A 24964-nucleotide genomic window follows, 5' to 3' on the forward strand; every position below is an offset into this window, starting at 1 on the left:
GTCAAAGATCTTGATTTAGATTTCTAAATGGACCTAATTAAATCAGATCGATGACTAATGTCCCTTCGAACGAGGGCGCGTTCTCACTTGGTAACTCTATCCAGTGACTTACCTCTACTTACCAAGTGTAGAGTTACCTTCGGAATCACACATCTGGACTTCAGGAATCACACATTCTGATCTGCCGGAATCACACATCCAATTTTTTCCAATCGGGAATCACACATCCTGATCTACTGGAATCGCACATCCGGTCTTCTCCAATCGGGAATCGCACATCCCAAACTATCGAAATCGCGCATCCGGCCTTCTCCAATCGGGAATCAAACATCCTAAAACATGCACACTTGGTACATGCGTTTAATCAAGATAACACCTAACTTAACTCACTTATCATTCATCAAAACCTGAGTTAAACCATTAGTGCAAATTGCACCAACACCTCTGTAGCATCTTTGCAACTCCTAATTAGAAACTCTTTCATCTTGCCCTTTAGATCTTTCATTTCCTTCGTCAGCTTCTTTTGTTCCTCCCTGAGATTAAGATATAATGCCTCCATGCTCTTAGGCGATTGAGGAATGGACCACTCACTGTTTTGAATTTTCTTAATCAGTGTTCTTTATGCCAATATCGTATAGGCAAATGGTAAGATTATGATTTGGTTTAGTTCGTTTAAAGAGGATTAATATCTGACCATTAATTTGCAAGATGACACTTTGTGTTCTCAAGTCAATTCATACTTCCCAAGAATATTGGAATAGAACACTAGTTATTGATATTAATTACTTATACCACGTCTTTGAAGAATTAATTTTTTGATTTAATTTAAAATAAATAAATAAAACGTAGGACATATCAAATTTTATAAATTGAACGGTCATAAATCATATTTTTATTCATAGCGTAGAAGAACGGAGCAACACCATAATGTAAATTCAAAATAAAATCACTGTGCAGAAGAGCTATTAGGAACCACAATCACAAAGATAGGTTTACGGGCATCTTCTTCTTTCACGCATTCTAAAAATAGCTCATACATCTTCGACAGAGGAAATTCCTCTAGCAATATATCCCTAACGTATTCCTTTATATTGTCTTTGCAACTCCTAATCAGAAACTCCTTCATCTTGTCCTTCAGATCTTTCATTTTCATCGTCAGTTTCTTTTGTTCCTCCCTGAGATTAAGAAACAATGTCTCCATGCTCTTAGACGATGGAGAAACGAACCACTCATTATTTCAAGTTTTCTTGATCGGTGTTCTTTGTGCCATTATCATGTAGGCGAATGGTAAGATTATGATTTGGTTTAGTTGGTGCTCTTAGGCAATGGAGGAACGGACCACTCGCTATTTTGAATTTTTTTGATCGGTGTTCTTTGTGCCATTATCGTATAAGCAAATGATAAGATGATGATTTGATTTAGTTCGTTTAAATAAGATTAATAGCTAACCATTAATTTGCAAGATGACACTTTATGTTCTCTAGTCAATCCATACTTCCCAAGAATATTAGAATAGAATACTAGTTATTTATATTAATTACATATACCAAATCTTTGAAGGATTAATTTTTTAATTTAATTTTAAAAAATAAATAAAACACAAGACATATCAAACATAAAAAAAATAGATTAAGGGCTAACTAGTAATTTGCTGGGTAAATATCAATAATAATCTTACTATATTACTATTTTATTAAGAATCGGGGCTCTTAAGTAACTAACTCTCAATTAATTTGGTGAAGCCTAAAATTAAATTACGTTAATGTCATTTTTTCTCTTCATACCCAAAATAATTTCAAAATTTATTAGTAATTTCCATAGACACATCAATCAGGGATCTAGAGTTCAAGACTCGGCTGCGATATATTATTGAGAATCTTTCTCGTTAATCAATCATGGATCTGAGTTCGAGACTCAGTTGTAGCATATTATTAGAAAATTTTCTCATTAATCATAGTCTCACATCTTAAGATTGACAATACTATTGTAAGTATTCTGTGTTAGTTTTTTCTTAAACTCTGATTTCAGGCAATGCACCCCCTCTTGTCGGTCGCACCGAGACCAACAACTGTGAGCAGAGAAGCTTTTATAAATACCTTCGGTCGGTGACGTTAGAAAGTATACTCTTCTCGATTTTTTAGCTAAGATCAAGTATGATATTAAATTAATTTTTATAAGGCAGAGTCCGTTACAGTAATTGGGATTCTCGGTCGTCACCCTACATTGCACTATTGTATGGGTCTGGTGCACCCTTACCCAATTTATGGATGACCTTTTAACTAAGAGTAAGTATAGTATTTGCTATTATCAGTTTAATATCTTATATAAAGAATTAAATTAATTTTTTATGAAGGAGAGTCCCTTACAGACGTAAGGGCGACACTCAAGAATAAATCATATTATCATTGAATAATATTATTTAATTACTTGATAGAAAAATTTTATTTTATAAAATTTACGTGTATTCATTTATTATATTATACACACAACACATTGTGCACAGCTAGTATCTAATTATTTTTCTAGCCGGGCTAATTTTAGCCATTTAGATTTACCTTTGTTTATTTTCCAGCTTTTTTATATATGCTCTCACTATGGGTTGAAATACCACCAGCGGCCATCGATCTTTTGAGCAATTACAAGTAATGTTCAACCGTTTTAGGTTAAGTAATCACATGACAAAAATATTAATTGATCCATTCGAGTTCAATAAAATTCAGGTCCTGAACCTTTCTTAGGACATTTCTAATGGTCAGAGGTCTAAATAAACTTTTTTTTTATAATTCCAATATATCATATCAATAATATAAAAGCTTATTGGAACATCTCTCATGATTAGAGCTCTAAATAAATTTTTTGTGATTCAATTTATAACATAAGTTGCATAGTTTCATACATATTACATCAATTTCGAGACAAAAGAACATGCTTGAATTTTCACTACTACTCTTAAACTATAAATCTCAAACCTCACCCCTCTACCATTTTTCAAGATTTTTTATTCAAATTTTTAGATTTTACAAATCTCTCATAAACCTAACATTGGAGATGCCCTTATGTGGGAAGGCACACAAGAGAGAATCTTTCGCTCACAAAATTAAAGGTGTTGTGATTCAATATATAAATCAATTTTGATGTCGTAAAACTCTTAATGTGGACTGAAAAAATATGGTACATTAACTACTCTCTCATGACGGTCTCACGTATAAATTTAATAGAAATCTAAATTAATAAGTGTATGGACACGGATCAACAAAGATGATGAAATCTCTTATCAAAGTTCGATATCGACTGTTATAATTATTATCTCATATACTGAATCAGCCATGGAAGCCTCTTAACGTGGACTAAAACTCCTTCGTATTAAAATCTACTTTTTCATTTATTTTTCATTTACTTTTACCAATATCAGTTAATTTGTGAAATATTAGTCATATGCTTGTAATTTCAAGTTATGCTCTTAGATGATGTTTGATTTAGGGGTATGAGAATGAGAAATTGAAATTATTCCTTTTTGTTGTGTTTAGTTAATGAGAATGAGAATAAAACATGAGAATGAAATTTAAATTTTTGGGAATGGATGAAGCTCATCCCTCTCCTCAAGTTTTATACCTCATTATAAAAGTAAAGTTCTTTAACTTCCAATTAATTTCAACTTCTAACTAATCATATTCGTCGATATATTCGCTGTGTCAATGGTAGTCTTTATGTTCACAATTTGCCCGAGATAGTAATCTTGTGAAGCTGCTCCGCGCTGAAATAGTCGAGGAGGATGTGGATGGAGAGTGTATTTTTTGAGAGATGAGAGAGTATTTTTTTATGGTTAGTTTTCTTAGGAGAGCGGAAAGTAAAATTAAGGAAAAGTTTTCATAATAGAAAAGTTTCCGTAATTACTATATTAAAATTTTCAGAGGAAGAGAAACACAATCCATCAACGAATAATTTTGGAGCTAAAATTGATTATCTCAAAATTGAACGAAAACAGCGGATGGAAAAAATGACACATGTATATCTTTTTATTCATAAAATTACATTATATATTAAAAAAAATGATATATATACTCTTTTAACTCATAAAATTATACCATGTGTAAAAAAATGATGTATATATATATTTTTTTATTTATAAAATTATATTACATATATTCATTTTTCTCTATCAAAATAAATAAGTACGTAAAAGAATAAATTTCTTTATCCTTTTTTTTTATTTCTCTAATGATAATTTTAAATTATTTTTTTCTCTTGATCCGTGCTTTAGAGTAAATAGAGCCTTAGTGAAAAAGAATGTGAACGAATGTTAGTCTGAAGGGTGTTTTTAAAATTTCAATTGATCAATTCTCATTTTTATTCATGCAGTTGCAGCACAAACCAAACGCCGTCGTAGTGTTCAAATGCCCTATTGCCTGCTGTTTGTCACCCCTCGCGCTCTGACATTCAGAGCTGTTACAGCTGGAAAATACTTTCGCGCTTCCACAATGGATGAGCCTATGGAACGGCGCTTCGATCTATTAACGTAAGTGCAGATTGAAGAAGAAAAGAAACCTCAATTGGAAAATAATAATAAAAATAAAACAACCGGTTCACTAATTTTTATTGCTGATTTTCTTACTTTTTCTGCTTTCTTTCTCTCACAACAAATACTACTTTATAGTTAGTGGAGGTAGTTTTTATCCTATAGCCTATAGGCTAGACAGGCTATAATTAAAGATACCATTACAGCTATATCAAACAACAACTCATTACTACAATTTTTTTGTGTGGGATTCTTTGTATTCGTTGGAGCCGAGCTATGAAGTTCTCTGAGGTCAGAGTTTTTGTTCGTACGTAAACACAAAGAAGTTGTTAAAATGCCATTTAAGATGAGACCACTGGAATAAGCTGTTAAAGAGAAAGCTGTTGAATCCATTCTAGTCAGTTAATATAATAACATTCTTGATATTAAAACTACTTTGCACCATCTTCGTCTCAGTACATGAAGGCGTTATTGTCTAAATGTTATAATTTAATTATTTTTAAAACGTCTCGGTTATCAAAACGTTGTGTGTATAAAAACAATTGGATTTCCTTTATACACCAGTAGAGCCCGTAAAACGCGTGCCTAATTACAGTAATTAGCACGAACCAAAATGGAAATGCTTTTGACGTGTGAATATGTGATATAATTAGCATGAACCGAATAGAGGAAGACTTTTCGGTTGGCACCAAATTAATAGCAAGGGCCCTGGCTAATGTGCTGCGACGATTTTCTAGTGGTTCCAAATGTTCATGGCGACTTGATTTTGCACCGCAGATGGTGACAACATGTTTATATTTTCAGATTTATTCTGATAATGGATAAAAATAACATGATTTTCTAATAGTTCCAAATGTTTATGACAACTTGATTCTGCAAGGACAATAACATGTTTATATTTTTAGATTTATTTTAATAAACAGTAAAATTTTATTCAGAATATACTGAAACAATTAAATAAATAATTGTGAACTACGTCGAAAAAGATAATAATATTGAATAATATACCGAATGATATGAATTACGAATTGAGTGAGGTGGACAAGGGTATCTTTTTTATTAAAAAAAATACTATAAGATATTATTAAAATGAATATTTTTTAACTTTTAAGATATTATTAAGAATAGTCCAGTAATATAAAATAAAGCTAATTATATCCTTTTCTATATATTTATCTATTTATTTTTTAAAATTATCTCTATATATTAATAATTAATTAACTTTTATATATATTTTTTACTCATATATTCTGACCATCAAGATCATCATATAAAAAAATCATCTTTCAATGGTTATGATAAAATGAGGTTTTTGTCCCTCTCAGAATAGGATAGTGATTAACATATGAGATATTATCATCATGAGATTTAATATTCAAATCTCGATAAAATAAAGATAAATATCTCTTTTATATATTAATCAATAGTCAAAAGATCAAAATGATTGTCGTTGATTTATCTTTTTCATGTTGGGAACGTATTCATGTACTGAAATGAGAGTTGAACACGAATTCGTCTTTTGACACCGTACTGAAATGAGACGGTAGTGGATAATTATTGAAGGATAATATCGTCATTTTATATGAATTACGGGTCGGGGTGGGGTGGGTCGTGGGCGTCAACATGTTCCGAATTTCCGATAGTAGGAGGCGCCCTTTTTAATTTTTACCCTTCGATTATTGCCGTTGAATTAAGTGTAGTGAAACTTCCAAGGCGGCGATTGCTCGTCTTCCGCTCTCACTGACGCCGATGATGCAGCACCCGGCCGGAGTGCATCGAGAAGATCAAGCCCCCTCCGAAGATGGCAGCGACGAGTTGGAGGAGGGAGAGATCAAGAACTCTCCTCGTCCTCCACAGACGTCTTTCTCCTCCTCCAACATCGGCAATGGCGGAGTGCCTCCGCCTCACCCCAAAAGCCCGATGCAGCACCTAGCCGGAGTGCATCGGGAAGACCAAGCCCCCTCCGAAGACGGCAGCGACGAGTTGGAGGAGGGAGAGATCAAGGACTCTCCTCGTCCTTCACAGACGTCTTTCTCCTCCTCCAACATTGCCAATGGCGGAATGCCTCCGCCTCACACCAAAAACCCTAGATCCCCTTTCTCCACTGCCTCTATGGACTCCTTCGACCACCGCCGCGTTCGCCAACGCACCCACCTTACCGCCTCCACAAAATCACCACGGCCGCTTCGTCTTGTCGGCTCCCCCGACGCCGTCGACCACCGCCGCGTTCGCCAACGCACCCACCTTACCGCCTCCGCAAAATCACCACAGCCGCTTCGTCTCGTCGGCTCCCCCGACGCCGTCGACCACCGCCGCGTTCGCCAACACACCCACCTTACCGCCTCCACAAAACCACCACGGCCGCTTCGTCTCGTCGGCTCCCCCGACGCCGTCGACCACCGCTGCGTTCGCCAACGCACCCACCTTACCGCCTCCACAAAACCACCACGGCCGCTTCATCTCGTCGTCTCCCCCGACGCCGTCTCCTCCTCAGCTCTCGCCGCCCTCGACAACAAACGCATCAAATGTTCCATCGCCAAGAAGTCGAAGCTCGCCCTCCCTTTCTCCACTGCCGCTATGGACTCTGTCGACCATCGCCGCGTTCGCCAACGCACCCACCTTACCGTCTCCACAAAACCACTACGGCCGCTTCATCTCGTCGTCTCCCCCGACGACGTCTCCTCCTCCTCAGCTCTCGCCTCTCTCGACAACAAACGCATCAAGTGTTCCGTCGCCAAGAAGTCGAAGCTCGCCCCAATGACGCTGGTAACGGTCGTCGCCGGAGAGCGGATACTGACGTCCTCCATTGCTGCCAAGAATCGCTCTGGCGAGTTGGTCACTGCCTCTTATTCGTCTGCAGATGATTGGGTCAGTTGCCGCCGCGCCGTCCGCGACGTTCGCATCTTGTTCGACTCGTTGCGCACGCGCTACCGGGGCCGAGCGCGCCCCGACCTCAAAGCGGCGCGGGAGATGAAGGATCGCGGCTTGTGGCTTCACCGAGACTACCGCATCATCGGAGATATCCCTGGGTTGTTGATCGGAGACGTGTTCTTCTACCGGTCGGAGCTGCAGGTCGTGGGGCTTCACGGCGTCCCCCAGGGCGGCATCGATTATGTCCCTCGTGCCGTTTCGTCCATTGGCGTGCCCATTGTGACCAGCATCATCGTCTCTGGCGGCTACGAGGACGATGTGGACAACGGCAACGAGATTATCTACACTGGTCAAGGCGGCAAGCAGCGCGATCGTTCTCGCCTGAATGCCGATCAGAAACTCCGGGCTGGGAACCTTGCTCTTCAATACAACAAGCACAGAGATAGGAAGATCCGTGTCATCCGCGGTTTCCCCTACAACGACAGCCCCAGCGGCAAAGTCTACGTCTACGACGGCCTCTACACCCTGCAAGACTCCTGGACGGACACCTCCAAGTCCGGCTTCACCGCGTACAAGTTCCGCCTCCGCCGGGCGGAGGGCCAACCGCCCATGGGGAGCTCCGTCTTTAAGCTCGCGGAGGAACTCAGGGCGCGGAAATATCCTAATGGCTACTTATCTTGGGACATCTCCAGCGGCGCCGAGGGTGCAAACCCCGTGCGATTGTTCAACGACATCGACCTCGACAACGAGCCTCTGTTCTTCAAGTATCGCTCCCGCCCTCACTTCCTCACTAATGCCCTGCTTTGCCGGAGCTCCATCAAGATAATGGGCTGCAGGTGTTCGGGCGTTTGCTCATTAGACTGCGAATGCATCCAGAAGAATGGTGGAGCAATGCCCTACGACCCCTATGGAATCCTCGTGCGCGGGAAGCCGATGATCTACGAGTGCGGCCCATCCTGCCCTTGCTCAGGTAGCTGCCCTAACAGGGTGAGTCAGAAGGGGCTCCGCTACAAACTTGAGGTGTTCCGGTCGCTGTCGATTGGCTGGGGCTTGCGGTCGCTGGACGTTATCCGCGCCGGCTCATTTATCTGTGAATTCAGCGGCGACGTGCTCCCCAGCGAGGAGGCGCCGACGAACTCCACCTACCTGGTTCGGACGAGCCAATTCCCGCCCAATTGGGCGAAATGGGGGAACATCTCGGAGGTGTTCCCGAAGCGAAGTCTGCGGGAGATTTTTGATGCCGTTCCTGGGCCGCGCTTCGCCATGGACCTCTCGTGCGCAAGGAACGTCGGGTGCTACCTTGGCCACAGTACGATGCCGAACGCGTTTGTCCAACCTGTGCTGTATGATCACAACTATCAATCGCATCCTCACTTGATGGTGTTTGCAATGGAAAACATTCCTCCGCTGAGGGAGCTAAGTATCGATTATGGGGATCAAGATTGAGTGATCGATGAAGAAGGGAAATTTCTCCCATTTTCGGCTTTCAAGATCTCATTTCACGAAAAAAGATCACGGTTGGTTACTCTTTTCCTTATCACTAGTGTTTTTTTCTTCTTCTCATATGTTTTCTAGGCTTTTGCAAATCTTGATAGTCTACCTTGCTACAGCTTGCAATATTAGAATTTTGGTAACTTTGCATGTTTCTAGATGAGATAAAAAGTTCTATAGGTATATTTCTTTCATATAGTTTGGTAAAATAACAATTAATTAATATACGGTCAAATCCAATTGAAAATATTAAGCTGCTTAGTGAGAACCTTTTTGATGTTTATATAGATATTAGGTATTAAAGTCTAGATGAGATAAGGGTTGGACTTTGATGCCCTTCAACACGGCCCGAAATGCTGAAGTGTTAAGGTGGAAAACACCTGATATTTAAGTATATTTAAAATTCCTCCCTGGAGATTTGAGGTCAAGGAGTAGAGTTTATCCTCGACTTATTTAACACATTCTTTCATGTTAAAACTTACAAAAGCTAGTCCCCACTCCCTCTGTTATCCCAAACATATATAACAGGTCTACTTCTTCAGGTCCCAATTGGTCTTTATATGTGGGCTTACAAACTCAAACTTACATATTAACCTAGCCCATCAATGTCCATCTTGTTATGTTGTAACACAGATTTATAGTTCGACCGTTTATCAAAAGGTGTATTTAGGTTTTTAAATTTATCAAAAGACGTATGTTATTTTGTTATTTATCAAAGGGCTCACTTTTTTTTATAGTGCTCTTCTCATTCTACCCTCCCGATAAATTTGACTATTTTTTTTTGTTTATCATTTCTCTCTCTTTTTTCTTTCCTCCTATACATGCAACACATCTTTTCTTTCCTCTCTTTTTTCTTTCCTTTCTTTTACACGCAGATTCTTCTCAAAACATTTTAACACCTCTGAAAAGTCAAAATTAGCAATGGATAGTATCGTTTAACTCCTTGTAACCCCAGAAATCTACAAGAATTGAAATGAGTGCAATCGGAGCTCGCTAGATCCATCAGTAGATTTCGACCAAAATTCACTGATGGACTTAGAGAGCTCCGATTGTACTCATTTCAATTTCTGTAGATTTCTGAGGTTGCAAGGAGTTCAAATATGCTATCTATTATTTATTTTGACTTCTCAGGAGTATTATATATAATAAGGAAAAAATATCAAAATTTTTCATGTTGAGCCAGATATGTATTATCTCAAGCCCAACATGAGTCTGATATGATTCCATATCAGGTCCTTGTTAGGCCTGATATCATTCTATATCAGGTCCACGTTAGACCTGATATCATTCCATATCAGGCCAACATGGAGAATTTTGACAATTTTTCCTTATTAGTGGATTTTGATTGAAATTCACTGTTAGATTTAGAGAATTCCGATTGCACTCATTTCTGTTTCTATGAATTTCTAGGGTTATAAGAAGTTCAAATATGTTATCCATTATTTATTTCAACTTTACAGAAGTGTTAAAATGTAATAAGGAAGAATCGTCAAAATTCTCCATGTTGGGCCTGATATTATTCCATATTAGGCCAATGTTGAGCCTGATATTATATATATCAAGTCCACCATGGAGAATTTTGACGATTCTTTTTTACTATATTTTAACACCCCGAGAAGTTAAAATAAACAATGGATAGGATATTTGAACTTCTTGCAACTCTAGAAATCCACAGGAACTGAAATGGGTGCAATTGGAGCTCTCTAGGTCCATTAGTGAGTTTTGACCAAAATCTATTAATGGACCAAAAGAGAGCTTCGATTGCACCCATTTCAGTTCCTATGGATTTTTGGGTTACCAAAATCCACTAATGGACCTAGAGAGCTCTAAGTATACCCATTTCAGTTCCTGTGGATTTCTGGGATTGCAAGAAGTTCAAATATCCTATCCATTGTTTATTTTGACTTCTCGGGGTGTTAAAATATAATAAAAAAGAATCGCGAAGAATTTTGGCGATTCTTTCTTATTACATTTTAACACCTTTGAGAAGTCAAAATAAACAATGGATAGCATATTTGAACTTTTTGCAACCCTAGAAATCCACAGAAACTGAAATAGGTGCAATCGAAGCTCTCTAGGTCCATCAGTGGGTTTCGGTCGAAATCCACTGATGGACCTAGATAACTCCAATTGCACCCATTTTAGTTCCTGTGAATTTCTGGGGTTGTAAAAAGTTAAACGGTGTTATCTATTGCTTATTTTGACTTCTCAAGGGTGTTAAAATATCTTTAGAAGAATCAGCTTCTCAGAAGGCTTTTTAAACTAACGTTATCATGCATGCATGCATAGGAAGAGTACTGTCAAGAGAGGAAAGGGAAAAAAAAAAAGAGAGAAAAAATGTTGCATGCATAGGAGAAAAAAGAAGAGTGAGAGAAATGGTAGAGAAAATAAAAAGAAAAACAATCAAGTTTGTCAGGAGGGTAGAATAGAAAATCACCATAAAAAGTACGTCCTTTAGTAAATACAAAGTAATATGCACCTGTTGATAAATTTGAAAATTTAAATACGTCTTTTGGTAAATTGTTGTTTATAGTTTGATGGAAAACTATTTAATGTGTATGATTAAGTCTTGGTGCATTTTTACTCTTAGTTTGGCAAGAGTGTCGTTATAATATCAAACGACAGTATTAATCTATTAAAAAAAAAAAGATAGATTTACCATCTCAGTGGCTCCCTTAGAATCAGTCTGATGGGTATGGAAGGAGGTAAATTCAAGTAAATCCATCTATCAACTTTTTGCTAATCAGCCGCCTAAAATATTTACACCAAAATTGATAATGATTCAAAACATCCAAACTTTGAAGTTTTTTTTATCAACTCATAGTCTATGTACTATGTTGCCGACCACCTCACTTAGTCGGATAAAAACTTAATTGTTATTGTCGTAGTTGTAGGTGTCAATAATCTGCTATATATAAGATCTGATTTACCATCATTTTTAAAACCCAACTCATAGATTAGAACCAATTGGTCCAATGGTCTTTATATGTGGGCTTACAAACTCAAACCTACATATTAACCTAGCTCATCCATTCCCATCTTGTTATTTTGTAACAAAGATTTATAGTTCGATGGATAAGTACTTAATATGTGTCTGATCAAGTCTTGGTGCATTCTTACTGTTAGTTTGGCAAGAGTGTCGTTATAATCTCAAATGACATTATTAATCTATGAACTTGTTGCTAATCAGTCACCTAAAATATTTACACCAAAATTAATAATAGTTCAAAGCATCCAAACTTAAAGTTTTTTTATCAACTCATAGTCTCCTATGTTGCTGATCTCATTTAGTGGTGTAAAGATATGATTGTTTTTGTCATAGTTATATATAGGTGTTAATAATCTGCTATATAAAAGATCTGATTATCCATCAATATTTAATTCCCAACTCATAGATTAGAATCAATACTCTAATAAATGTCCCAGCTTGGGACAACTCTCTAGATTCGTCCATTTAAACTAATTGAAATAATTAGTGAATAAGTAAACTTAGCCTTAGTTATGGTCTTTTCTTATTGAGGAATTCTTAATAAAACTTAAATATAAAAAAAAATGGAAAAATTGAAGCTAACATGGCAAACCATGATTAATTTCTTTTTCTAATCTGGGTTTTTTTTTAATGGATCCGTGTTCAACAAAATAGTCTCATATATTAAAGATACATTATCGTATATTATCTTCATTTACAAGTATCTTTTTAGCTTTGAAATTTAACTCTCTTTGCAACTGTCCTACAAATGGATGATCATGCTTGAGTGAATGATCGGTCACTCTCAGAAAAAGCACTAAAATGAAGCAGGAAGCACAAATGTCGTTACTAAAAGTATTCACAATTTATGTTAATCAGAATCTAGAAATAAATAAATGGAAAAAAAAATTGAATGAAGAATTCTAAATTACGTTTATGGACATAATATTGTAGTAACAACATCAGGTAGATCAAAAGTTAGCACTAATATGAAGAATTTATTTCTTTTTGGCATCTTTGATGAAGTAAAGTTGTACCAAAGGAAAGTAAAATATAGGAATCGGTGAAGCAAATACTAAAAGGCTTTGATTGGAAATAATTAAATGAAAAGAGCCTTTTATCCATAAATCCTTTATGATTTTCTGTGGTTGGCTTTTTTACATGAGTTCTGTGGAATCGCGTGGAGCTCCTTTCGCATAATGTTTGTCCTTTTTAAATATATGCATCGAAACAGTCCTTTCTATTTGATGCTTTCAGTCCTTTATTATGGAACAATGGCCATAAAACCCAAGGCCCCGAGAGAGAATCTAAAGTGCAAAACATTTCATGTGGAGCTCATCGCACAAGCAAACATCAACATTCAACAAAGGCAGTGTTAAAAGTTATGCAATGCAGCAAAAAACGAGAAAGAAAAGAAAAGTGTGGATTTAAATCCACCATGTGTGGTGGCTACTCCATCTTTGGAAATAAAAAGTTAAAGAAGACGACAGCCAGAAGTTGCATGTATTGGCTGACATTGGTTACGTACGCAAATTTTATTCTAAACATTATTGAAATTGAGGATATTGGTGGGTAACGTTCGACTTAACAATTAATACTCGAGTTGGTAATTACATTTTTAGTTATTCTTGAGATCAATTTTCTAAAATATAGACCGGTGTGCTAGAATAAATAAAATATTTTTTTGTGATTTATCTAAGGATGGCCTACAGTATTCTAAACTGTGCCTGCCACAGCCAAACAATCCAAGAGCTGGCACATCTTGAGCCTCAAAATATTGTGTTAGGCTTTATTAACGCGTGGCCCGAGTTTACTCCGACACTGTTCCTGTACGATATATCACACATATGGACCACGATCTCTCTGCCTAAGACAAACTCGCATTTTACAGGGAGACGCGCGCCGAATCTAGACTCGTTTTCTTTTAGATCGTGCCGTGTCTCAGGTGGAGAAATAATCTAATCGAGGCCTCTAAATCCAATGATGATGCTTCACCAGGGCTGTCACACCTCCTACTCTTCCGTCCGGTCCTGGGCGGCCGCCACACGACGACTGCATTCGCTTTCCTCACGAAACACTAAAACGACCCCTCCCTCTGAATTTCACCAAGGTAAAAAAAAAACATCGTGTTCGTCCACAGAAGAAGCTTTCACGGGTCCGAGCTGCTCCCTCCAACACCATCTATTGCACGATGCCGAATTGAGAATGATCTCATGGGTCATCCGAATTGATAAGTGATAGTTCGTTCATCACATGAGAGTGTAAGGTCGAACCGTGAGACCGTCAAGATGTAAATTTTCGAATCCCGTACATTTCATCTCACCCATCACTTACCTATTTAGCTGTCATGGATTTACCTTGTCTCCTCGGGACGGTACGATAGTTAAGACATGGGATATTGTCATATGAGATTTTAGGATCGAAACTCAGCGTGATCGAGTATAACCTCCTTCATATCTTAACCATTTGTATTAATGGTTAGTAGTCATCCATGATTTATCTTCTCCATATTAATCTAGAGATAGATGTACTGAGATAAATAAATCATCTTTTGTCACATGTCATGAATTTATCTTCTTATGATGATATGAGGTTAAATGTGATGGAAGTGCTGGGAGGAACGATTTCATCATTTTGCCACAGATGGCGAATTGAGAATTCCCCACTGCTTAAAAGATAAGAAGATCCTTTACGCTCTGTGATTGATCCACCTGGCTGCCCTGATTGAGAATCCATTTTATATTTTATCTGTGTCTATAAATCCTGCCCCTCTTCCTCTCCTTCGGCGTACTCACCACACCCGCTGAACTAGCAAGCCCCTGCTCTGTTCTACTCCGACAGTCCAACTTCTACTTCGACCAGCTGCCATGGTGGGATTGCTGAACTCCGACGCCTCGGGTGAGGTCGTCGCCGACGCCTGGGACTTCCGCGGCCGCCCCGCCGTCAGATCGCGCACCGGCGGATGGACCGGCGCCGCCATGATCCTTGGCACGCCCTCTCTTACTCGGTTCATTGTATTCTTCTATTTAGTTAGAGTTCCTCCCAAGTTTTATGATGGAGAGGGCCGCGTTGATAATTGCAGTGGTGGAGCTCAACGAACGGCTGACGACGCTGGGGATCGCCGTCAATTTAGTCACCTACTTGACGGCGACGATGCACCTGGGCAATGCCGCCGCCGCCAACTGCGTCACTAACTTTATGGGAACGTCCTTCGTGCTCTGCCTCCTCGGCGGCTTCGTCGGCGACACCTTCCTCGGTCGCTACCTCACCATCGCAATCTTCGCCGCCGTCCAAGCCTCCGTGAGCACCCAATTTAGTTTAGCTTCTTTTTTTTTCTCTCTCTCTCTCTCTCTCTCTCTCTCTCTCTCATCTTTGATATGAAATTACACACGGACAGGGAGTGACGATCCTGACGATTTCGACGGCGGTGGCGGGGCTGCAGCCGCCGCCGAACGAGAAGGCGACGGGAGCGCAGCTGGGCGTGCTGTACCTGGCGCTATACCTCACCGCCCTCGGCACCGGGGGGCTCAAGTCTAGCGTCTCCGGCTTCGGCTCCGACCAGTTCGACGACGCCGACAAGGAGGAGAAGGCGCAGATGCAGAAGTTCTTCAACTGGTTTTTCTTCTTCATCAGCCTCGGCTCGCTGCTCGCCGTCACCGTCCTGGTGTACATCCAGGACAACCTTGGGCGTCGGTGGGGTTACGGGATCTGCGCCGCGTCGATCGCGCTCGGGCTGCTGGTCTTCCTCGCCGGCACGCGGCGGTACCGGTTCAAGCGGCTGGTGGGGAGCCCGCTGACGCAGATCGCGGCCGTGGCGGTGGCGGCCTGGAGAAATCGAGAAAGAGAGTTGCCGTCGGACCCGGCGTTGCTGTACGACGGCGCGGCGGAAGAGAAAGGGGCGGCGCAGGGCAAACCGAAGCAGAGGCTGCCGCACACCAAACAGTTCAGGTACGTCTACTGCTTTCTTTTATCTTTACAGATTTTTATTTTTCAATTTTATATAAATTTATTAATAAATTCTTTATTATGTTTCTCCTTTTTTTAAATAAAATAATAATAATAAAGTTAGCTGAATGGATGCTACAAAAATTCATACGAATTAATTATATATCAAATAAAATGGGGCCATAAATTTTTGTAGGGTGTAAAATTTAAAGCAAAAAATACTACCATATATAGTATATATTTTTATATTTAATAAATACTTGCATGTTAGACTAACCCTAAAACCCTTTAATTTAGTGAAAACACTACTTGTTTATAAGGAAAACATTTTGATAGTAAAAAAAATTTGTTAAAAAAAAAATCTTAATGAAATTTCAAAAATAACTTTTAAAACTAAACTTTATAAGCCACTTAAAATGTAAACTAAGGTCTTAATGAAACGGAGGTCAGATTGCGAAAGAATTAAATCAAATTAAATTTATCATAAATAAATAACGCCATAATTTGTTGCGTTTTATCGACATTTTGCTTGTTCAAATTGGCCACCAGTTAGTTGTTCTTTCCATTCGTATGATGTGACGTTAGTAAACAAAATGTGGACGGCAAGTTGAGTTCAAATCTTTGAAAGTCATCGATCAATAATGTAGGAGTGATTGGTGGTGGCCAACCGTCACAACTCAGCATCAATCCTTTAAAACGTCCCATTAAACACACTTTAATGAACTATCTCTCATCCATTATTGAATTAATGTCGTCTTAAAAGTAGCAAGTACAAACTGAGAAGGAAGAATTGAATATATTAAAAGATTATTGATGAATATGATTCATAAATATTATTGACAAAATAGTGTTCATGAAAATTATTTACCATCCGAAACATTTATTGAGCTCCTTCTTCGAACTTTATTTAAATTAAGGTATTAACTTTTTATCCAGCATTTATTGAGCTACAAGTCATCCGTAAGACGAGAAAAAACATGATTCGATTGTTGGAATCTGGATATGGAAATTGAGCTGTAAATAATAAATAAATAAATAAATAAAAGCTTTTGTTGGAATCTGGATATGGAAATTGAGCTGTGAATAATAAATAAATAAATAAATAAAAACTTTCTAAATATGTCTGCCCTTGGAATTCACGCATTTTTGTCAGGTTTCTGGACCGTGCCGCCATTCCCGCCGGCGGCGGCCCTTCGGCTGCGCCGCCAAGCAAGTGGTGGCTGTCGCCGTTGACGGACGTGGAGGAAGTCAAGATCGTGGTGCGGATGCTGCCGATCTGGGCCACCACGATTATGTTCTGGACGGTCTACGCGCAGATGACTACCTTCTCCGTGTCGCAGGCCACCACCATGGACCGGCGGATCGGGTCCCACTTCAGTATCCCACCGGCCTCCCTCACCGTCTTCTTCGTCGCCTCCATCCTCGTCACGGTCCCCGTCTACGACCGCGTCATCGCCCCCCTCGGCCGCCGCTTCACCGGCCATCCACAGGGCCTCTCCCCGCTCCAGCGCATCGGCGCCGGCCTCCTCCTCTCCATCCTCGCCATGGTCGCCGCCGCCCTCACCGAGCACAAGCGCCTCCGCGCCGCCCAACTCTCCGAACCCTCCGCGCCCTTCGTCCCGCTCACCGTCTTCTGGCTCGTGCCGCAGTTCTTCCTCGTCGGCGCCGGCGAGGCCTTCACCTACATCGGCCAGTTGGATTTCTTCCTCAGGGAGTGCCCCAAGGGGATGAAGACCATGAGCACGGGGCTGTTCCTGAGCACGCTCTCGCTCGGCTTCTTCGTCAGCTCGGCGCTGGTGGCGGTGGTTCACATGCTCACCGGCAGCAGCAGCCGCGGCGCGTGGCTCGCCGACGACCTCAACCAGGGGAAGCTCTACAACTTCTATTGGCTGCTGGCCGTGCTCTGCGGCCTCAATCTGGGAGTGTACCTCCTCGCCGCCAGGGGTTACGTCTACAAGGAGCACTGCTATCCGACCGAGGATGAGAGCATGTCCGGCAGCGTCGAGTTGGCCGAGGAGGCCTGCTGCCACGCCTAGACAATATAAATATTATATTTATATATCTTCGCAAGTATTTTTTTTTGTTTTGTTATCAAGTTGTAATAATTTGCAACTCTTTAGGCCTTTCTCTAAGTCAAATTAACTACTATATCAATGCTTCCTCGCATTCTCCGTTTTATTAGCAAATTACAAACTTTTTAGTTTTAAATGTAATATATTTTTTGGGGTTTAAGGTTTAGAATGTTAGGGTTTAGAGTTTAGAATTTAAAGTTTAGGATTTAGTTGGTGCGAGCAAGTATGGTTCACACCTACTTATTATTATTATTGCCGGTGTGGGGGATGCGACATCACGGTGGAACTTGTCCGTGAAGAAGACCCAAGTTGGAGTCGGCATTCCACGATCCGAAGAGGTCCATGGACCATGAATGTGTTGGAATTGTGGTGGAACTAGGATGAGAAAATAAGAATGTAGGAGAGATTTTGTAACAAAGTATGGGAATGGGAGAAAAACTCTATGAAGAGAAAATATTACTACTTGTTTCATTATGTTACAAGGTCCCTATTTATACATTTAGATTCATGCTTCTACATTCTTCTATAATTACATCACATCATTAAACACAAGACAATTAGATTTTATTCTTTTTTTTACTAATGACTCTTGTCATAAAAAGTTTCATTGAACTTAGTACGATAATTGAACTTTACTTAGTTAATGAAGAGTCACATTGATTTTGACAACTTCCTTGCATAATCGATAAAGTCAAGTTGTTCTTGCATTTGAAGAAGTCAATTTATCTTTGGAATAAGTTTATATGCCAACAGAATGCTCTACGCCCACTCGTACCATGCGGGAGAGGAAAATGATAGCAAAGGAGTGGAGAAACGAGTCTAGTGTCTGAAGCACCCACCACGACTTCCCGAGGACGAACCGCTTTCTGCAATTTATACGGATAGGTGACGTGGCGTCAATGGCCACCGGTTGAACTTTTTTTTGAATCGTCTCCACGATGAGAAAAGAGGACGAGAAGAAGTTGCGGAGGTTAAAACACCAAATAGCGTTTCAGCGGATGAAGTAGCCCAACTAATTACCCGTGGATGGTCGTATTGTGTTGTTATTTTTCCTGAAAGGTGACTCTGTGTATTCAACTGATTTCAACAATTTGTATGCCTAATATAATTGAGGCAGGATCTCCTGGACCATTTTTTGTGGTCCAGGGGATGTACCACTCGTATTTGCAGTCAGATCGTGGTCGCGATCCGGTCGTAAATTGTTACGATTTCTTCTAGGGTTTATCGTCCGCACCAGATTATAATTTTTATTCAGAGTGAGCGGCCGGAGGCCGATTTTACTTGTGCCCCTCCTCCACAGTAACGTCCTGAGAGGAGGTAGATGAACATAGATGAAATCTTTTAAACTCTTTGAGATCATCAAACGACTCGATTTTAATTAAAATGGTCTGATAAATCTAAAGAGTTAAATCATATATTTATCCAATTATCCTGATTATATTTATATTTTCAAACATCATTTTCATAGATAATATTGAGAACAATAATTTTTTTAAATACAAATGTGTCTGAATCGATTGCTACGATGTAACAATCGATTAAAAAAAAGATCTAATTTGTATTCAAAAAATTATTGCTCTCAATATAGGATATAGAAATGATGTTTGAGAGCATAAGTATAATTAGGATAATTAGACGAACATATAGAATTTGATTTCATATATTTCTGAGTTCTCTAGATTCGCCAGTCATTTTTGTCCTTAATTATTATTTTTAGACGTCATATTGAGAGCGATAATTTTTTAAACATGAATAAGATTTTTTTAATTGATTGCTACAATGTAGCAATCAATTGGATATTGTTCATTAGTTTAGTAGTGTAGCAATCAATTGGGGTAAACGTGAGTAAATATAGAGGGATAAAAATAAAATTGGATACTTGATTGTTGAAAGTCTAAACCAAATTGCATGCTTGGAAGACTAAACCAAATTATATTGTTGGAACTCAAAACCAAATTGTTTTGGTCTTCATCAAGTCAAGTTGGATTGAATTATCTAGTAGCTAATTAAGTTACCATAATGAGTTAAATTGTCAAGTACATGTATTTAATATAATAATGTATTAATATAGGAAGAACCAAATTATTTATGGACTTCCTTTGTCATGGCTATATAAGCTAAATTATATCATGAAAAGGATATAGAGAGAAAAAAATTACATTTCTTCCTTAATTTTATTCATCTTCTAAATTATTACACTCCTCTTCTGTCACCAAATATCATATCTTCTTCCCCTTCAATTGGTATCAAAGTGAGGTGAGGTTCAAGAAAAATGACATCAAGAAATGTCGCTACTCTATTTTCACATACTTTCAACGGAGAAGATTATGATTATTGGAACAGAAAATTTAAAGTTTTGGTGGATAATTAGAAAAAAGATACTCAAGCTCTCAATCAAATCAATCTCACAATAGATAAAGGGTGTAGGAAAAAATCCGCAAAGCAACAACATCAAAACAAGTTTGGGAAATTCTTCAAAAAGGTTTAAAAGGTGATGAACAAGTGATGAATGTTCAACTTCAAATTTTGAGATCAAAATTTTAAAAATGGGAGATGAAAGAAAATGATAGTGTTGCCGAGTATTTTATAAAAGTTGATTCTATAGTGAATCAAATGGTTTCGAATGATATTATTCGAGGTTTTGCAAGGCATTCTGAAAGCCGATGAAGTGAAAATTAATTTATTATTTTCCCAATCACAACAATCTAATTGAGCTCTTAAATCTCAATTTCTATTAGAGGTCATGGTTCATCTTATCATAGCAGGGGCAAAATTTCAGAGGGCATGATAATTCAAGCTCTCACGGAAGAGGAAGAAATATTCAACAATACCATCAAAATCACAACAATGAAAACCAAATTTTCAAGTTTCAAAGAGGAAGAGGAGATGGTGGATATCAAAAAGGTCGAGGATGTGGCTATATTGAATGTAGCTATTGTTAAAACCAAGACATAAAGCAATAGATTGTTGGCACAAACAAACAGATGATAAGAAAAAATGGTTATATTAAATGTAGTCACAAACCTGTACATAAAGCTACAAATTGTTGGTTTAAGCGAGAAGATGACAAGTAAAATGAAAGTGACCTTATTCATCAAAGTAAGAATGAAGAAACTTTGTTACTTGCTTCCAATGACAACAAAGTTGATGAAATGTGATACCTGAACAGTGGGGATAGCAAACACATGACAAGTAAAAAAATATTTTCCTGTCTATCTAAAATTGATCACGGTGAAGTGATGATTGGTGATTCTAGTACTCATAAAATTGAAGCAATTGATGAGATTGAACTTAAAATTAAGTTTGAAAATATTGAGAAAATATCTGAAGTTTATTTTGTTCCTGGTTTAAAAAGTAACTTGTTATCATCTTATGAAGAAAGAGCATGATTTGCATATGCATCATAATGCTTAACTATATCAAAAGGCAATCAGGTTATTGTAAAGATTGGTATGACCTCTAACAACTTATGTTCTCTCAAACTTGAAACTACAAATTTATCTTGTTTTGCTACTGTTTATAAAAAGGTTTCAAAGTTGTGTCATGATAGGTTTGGACATTTGAATTATGGAAGTTTAAAGTTGTTATCAACAAAAAAATGGTTAGAGGACCGCCAAAGATTGATCAAGTTGAAGAAGTTTGTGAAACATGTCAACTTGGAAAGTAACACAGAGATTCATTCCCACAATAAGCAACTTGGAGAGCAAAATGACCATTGGAGTGCGTTCATTCTGACCTTTGTGGAAATCTACCAACAGAATCACTTGGTAGGAGTAAGTTCTTTATTACTTTCATTGATGACTTCACGAGGAAGGTATGGATTAAATTTGTCAAAGAAAAGTCACAAACATTTCAATCTTTTAAAGATTTTAAAGTTGAAGTTAAGAATTATACTGGGCTTTATATCAAAACTTTAAGAACTTATCGTGGTGACGAATATATTTCAAATGAAGCTGAGAAAGATTTTAGAAAACATGGTATAAGACATGAATTGACAACTTGTTTTACACCACAACAAAATGGTGTAAATAAAAGAAAAAATAGAACTATTGTTAAAGTATGAGATGCATGCTCAAAAGAAAAAATTTACCAAATGAAGTTTGGGCAGAAGTTGTTTCTTGTATAGATTATTTTATTAATCATTCTCCAACAAAAAACTTAAAAGATTGCATACCACATGAGACATGGCATGAAAGAAAGTTTGACATTCGACATTTAAAGGTGTTTGGAAGCGTTGCTTATTCACTCATTTCATAAGCCAACAGAAACAAGTTTGATGACAAATATGAAAAGTACATCTTTATTAGATATAGTGAAAGAAGCAAAGCCTACAAACTATATAATCTAAAGACCAAAAAGATTATGATAAGTCTTGATGTTCTTTTCTTTTTGATGAATATGCAAGTTTTGATGATCCAAGAGGCAAAGCAAATGAGATTTACATTCCTTCATTTAGTGAATAAGAATTAGAAGAGACAATTCTTCTCATTCACCAAAAAATTCACTAAGTTCTTCAACAAGTCCTCCTCGGAAAATGCGAAGTATACAGGAACTCGTAGATTCAATCGAGCCTATTGAATATGATGACTCTATATTCTTTGATTTCTTTACAAGAAAAGAACCAATTTCCTTTGATAATGTAAATAAGGAAGAAGTGTGGAAAAAAACCAAGAAAGAGGAGATAGCTGTCATTGAAAAAAATGAAATTACGAGCTTACTACTTTTCCTCGACATAAAAAATTCATTGGTGTTAAATGGGTATTCAAGATAAAAATGAATACAAATTGCTCCATCAACAAGCGTAAAACAAGGCTTGTAAAGAATACAAGCAAAAAGAAGAGAAGATTTTATAGAGGTATTTTCTCTTGTGTCAAAACTTGATACTATTCAATTAATGATCTTTCTTGCAGCTCAAAATAATTGAAATTTTTTTTAAATGAATGTCAAGTTGGCATTTCTAAATGGTGTTCTTTAAGAAGAAATCTATCTTGAACAACCTCCTCATTTTATTAACAAGGATGAAGAAGATAAAGTCTACAAGTTGAGAAAGGCTTTGTATGGGCTAAAGCAATCTCCCAAGCTTGATATAGTTGCATCAATAATTACTTTGAGAAGAATGATTTTCTAAAATGCCTATTAGAGCATACTCTCTACGTCAAATCCAATTCATCTGAAGACTTTATATTTGTAAATTTTTATATTGATGATCATATTTTTACTAGTAATGATTTAAAGATGCTAGATAATTTTAAACTCTCAATGAAGAATGAATTTGAAATGATTGATTTGGGAGAGTTACACCATTTTCTTGGAATTGAAGTTCTAAGATTCAAACATGGAATTTTCATCAGTCAAGAGAGTTATGCAAAAGAAATTTTTAAAAAAAATTCAGAATGGAGAATGGAAATCCAATTTCAACTCCATGTGTTGTAGGATTAAAGTTGAGCAAGCATGGTGAAGGGAAATTGGTTAATCTAACTATGTTTCGAAGTTTGGTTGGAAATTTAATGTATTTGACTGCTACAAGGCAAGATATTACATATGTTGTAAATTTGGTGAGCATATTTATGGAGAAACCATTACGGCATCTAACCACTGGGAGACGATAGAAAGAATCCTTAGATACGTGAAAGGAGTACTATTGATTATGGCATCTTCTATCAAGCTAGTGTACTAGTTAATCTTATTGGTTATACTAATATTGGTGACTTAGCAGGAAGTATCGATGATAGCAAAGGCACATCAAGTTATGGTTTTGATCTTAGAAGTGGAGCTATAGCATGGTATTAAAAGAAGCAATCTACTATTTCACTTTCTGTTACAGAAGCAGAATACATTATTGTTGCTTCTTTTGCAAGATGTAATTTACTTTGGTTGCATAGAATTTTGGAGAATCTCAAGCATGATCAAGAAGGTCTAAAATCTTGTTTTGTGATAACAATTCAACAATTTCAATTTTGAATGATCTAGTTCTTTATGGAAAAATAAAGCATATTAGAATTCGATATCATTTCTTAAGAGAGTTTATGAACGAAGATAAATTTGATTTACAAGAGGCATTATTGGAAGTCTAAACCAAATTACATGCTTGGAAGACTAAACCAAATTGTATTATTAAAACTTAAAATCAAATTATTTTGGTCTTCATTAAGTCGGACTGAACTATCTAATGACTAATTAAGATAGTATAATGAGTTAATTAAATTGTCAAGTACATGCATATGATATAATAATGTATTAATATAGTAAGAATCAAATTGTCAAATTGTATCATGAAAAAGATATAGAGAGAAAAAAATTACATTTCTTCCTTAGTTATATTCTTCTTCTAAATTGTCATACTCCTCTTCTATCCCCCAATATCATATCTTCTCATCTTCATTGATTTGATAATTTAAAATTTACCAATGTAAGTTAAGTATTTGCCAACTTTAATGGTTTAGTAATGAGAGTTGCATAATATAATTTACACGCCATGGATCGGAATGAAAAACTAACCATAAAGTTCCGTTGCCAATTATAATCCCTTTCAATTGGTGAATCCGGTTAGGATTTGATTCCGACCGCTGATTTAGACTGTGTTTACTTGAGAGGGAGAGACGCAAATTATATAGAAGCTACGGCAAAGAAGCGCTGATCCGCAATCCTCTCCTTGACTCGCTCACTGTCCTCCGTGCATCCTCTCCTCCTCTTCCTCTTCCTCTTCCTCTTCCATAAAAACGTCACCCACCATTATTTCCTCCTTCCTCGATTCCATTAATTAATTAATTAATTAATTGCTCTGGTTTTATTTGATAATAAATATATATAGAGAGAGAGAGAGCTGCAGTTTTTAATGGAGCAGCAGCTGATCAGAGAGGACGAATCGGAAGTAGCTGCAGGCCACGACATGAGCACGTCCTCCATCATCCAGAGCAGCGCAATCGACCCCTTCGCCCAGGCCCTGTGGAGCGGCGCCCCCTCCTCGGCCATCTCGGCCGGCGGCGGTGAACTCGCGGCCGCCGGCATGAAGGTGGACTGGAAGGAGACGGCGGAGGGGCACGTGATCCGGGCGGACCTGCCGGGGGTGCTCAAGGAGGAGATCAAGGTGGAGGTGGAGCG

At 38.0% G+C, this 24964-nt stretch overlaps 3 protein-coding genes and 1 pseudogene across 3 annotated transcripts in view; all 4 read left to right on the plus strand.

The window, feature by feature from the left end:
• Nucleotides 1-2121: 2121 nt before the first annotated feature.
• On the plus strand, nucleotides 2122-2255 carry LOC122054285 (annotated as a pseudogene).
• Nucleotides 2256-6096: 3841 nt separating this feature from the next.
• LOC122051204 (histone-lysine N-methyltransferase family member SUVH9-like) lies at nucleotides 6097-9004 on the plus strand. The gene has a single exon (XM_042612193.1). The coding sequence runs from the start codon at nucleotides 6266-6268 to the stop codon at nucleotides 8831-8833; it is 2568 nt and encodes an 855-aa protein (XP_042468127.1). The 5' UTR covers nucleotides 6097-6265; the 3' UTR covers nucleotides 8834-9004.
• A 5630-nt stretch (nucleotides 9005-14634) lies between these two features.
• Nucleotides 14635-17939, plus strand: LOC122051205 (protein NRT1/ PTR FAMILY 6.3-like). The gene is made up of 4 exons (XM_042612194.1): nucleotides 14635-14834; nucleotides 14929-15146; nucleotides 15244-15794; nucleotides 16945-17939. Exons 1-4 carry the CDS (start codon nucleotides 14714-14716, stop codon nucleotides 17825-17827), a joined length of 1773 nt encoding a protein of 590 aa, XP_042468128.1. The 5' UTR covers nucleotides 14635-14713; the 3' UTR covers nucleotides 17828-17939.
• Nucleotides 17940-24561: 6622 nt separating this feature from the next.
• LOC122051209 (16.9 kDa class I heat shock protein 1-like) overlaps nucleotides 24562-24964 on the plus strand; it is a 28987-nt gene continuing 28584 nt past the window's right edge. Inside the window, exon 1 of the mRNA XM_042612200.1 lies at nucleotides 24562-24950. Within this exon, the coding sequence (XP_042468134.1) occupies nucleotides 24699-24950 (252 nt within the window). The 5' untranslated portion in view covers nucleotides 24562-24698. The remainder of the gene's footprint in view (nucleotides 24951-24964) is intronic.

This window comes from Zingiber officinale, chromosome 3A (genome assembly GCF_018446385.1).
Source record: "Zingiber officinale cultivar Zhangliang chromosome 3A, Zo_v1.1, whole genome shotgun sequence".
NCBI lineage: Eukaryota > Viridiplantae > Streptophyta > Magnoliopsida > Zingiberales > Zingiberaceae > Zingiber > Zingiber officinale.

Bases quoted from the DNA above. Each gene is read 5' to 3' on its own strand.
- LOC122051205 (XM_042612194.1), top strand. From the start codon at position 14,714: ATGGTGGGATTGCTGAACTCCGACGCCTCGGGTGAGGTCGTCGCCGAC. The intron at 15,147-15,243 runs GTGAGCACCCAA...ACACACGGACAG, and splicing joins TCGCCGCCGTCCAAGCCTCC to GGAGTGACGATCCTGACGAT. The intron at 15,795-16,944 runs GTACGTCTACTG...CATTTTTGTCAG, and splicing joins CCGCACACCAAACAGTTCAG to GTTTCTGGACCGTGCCGCCA.
- LOC122051204 (XM_042612193.1), top strand. From the start codon at position 6,266: ATGATGCAGCACCCGGCCGGAGTGCATCGAGAAGATCAAGCCCCCTCC.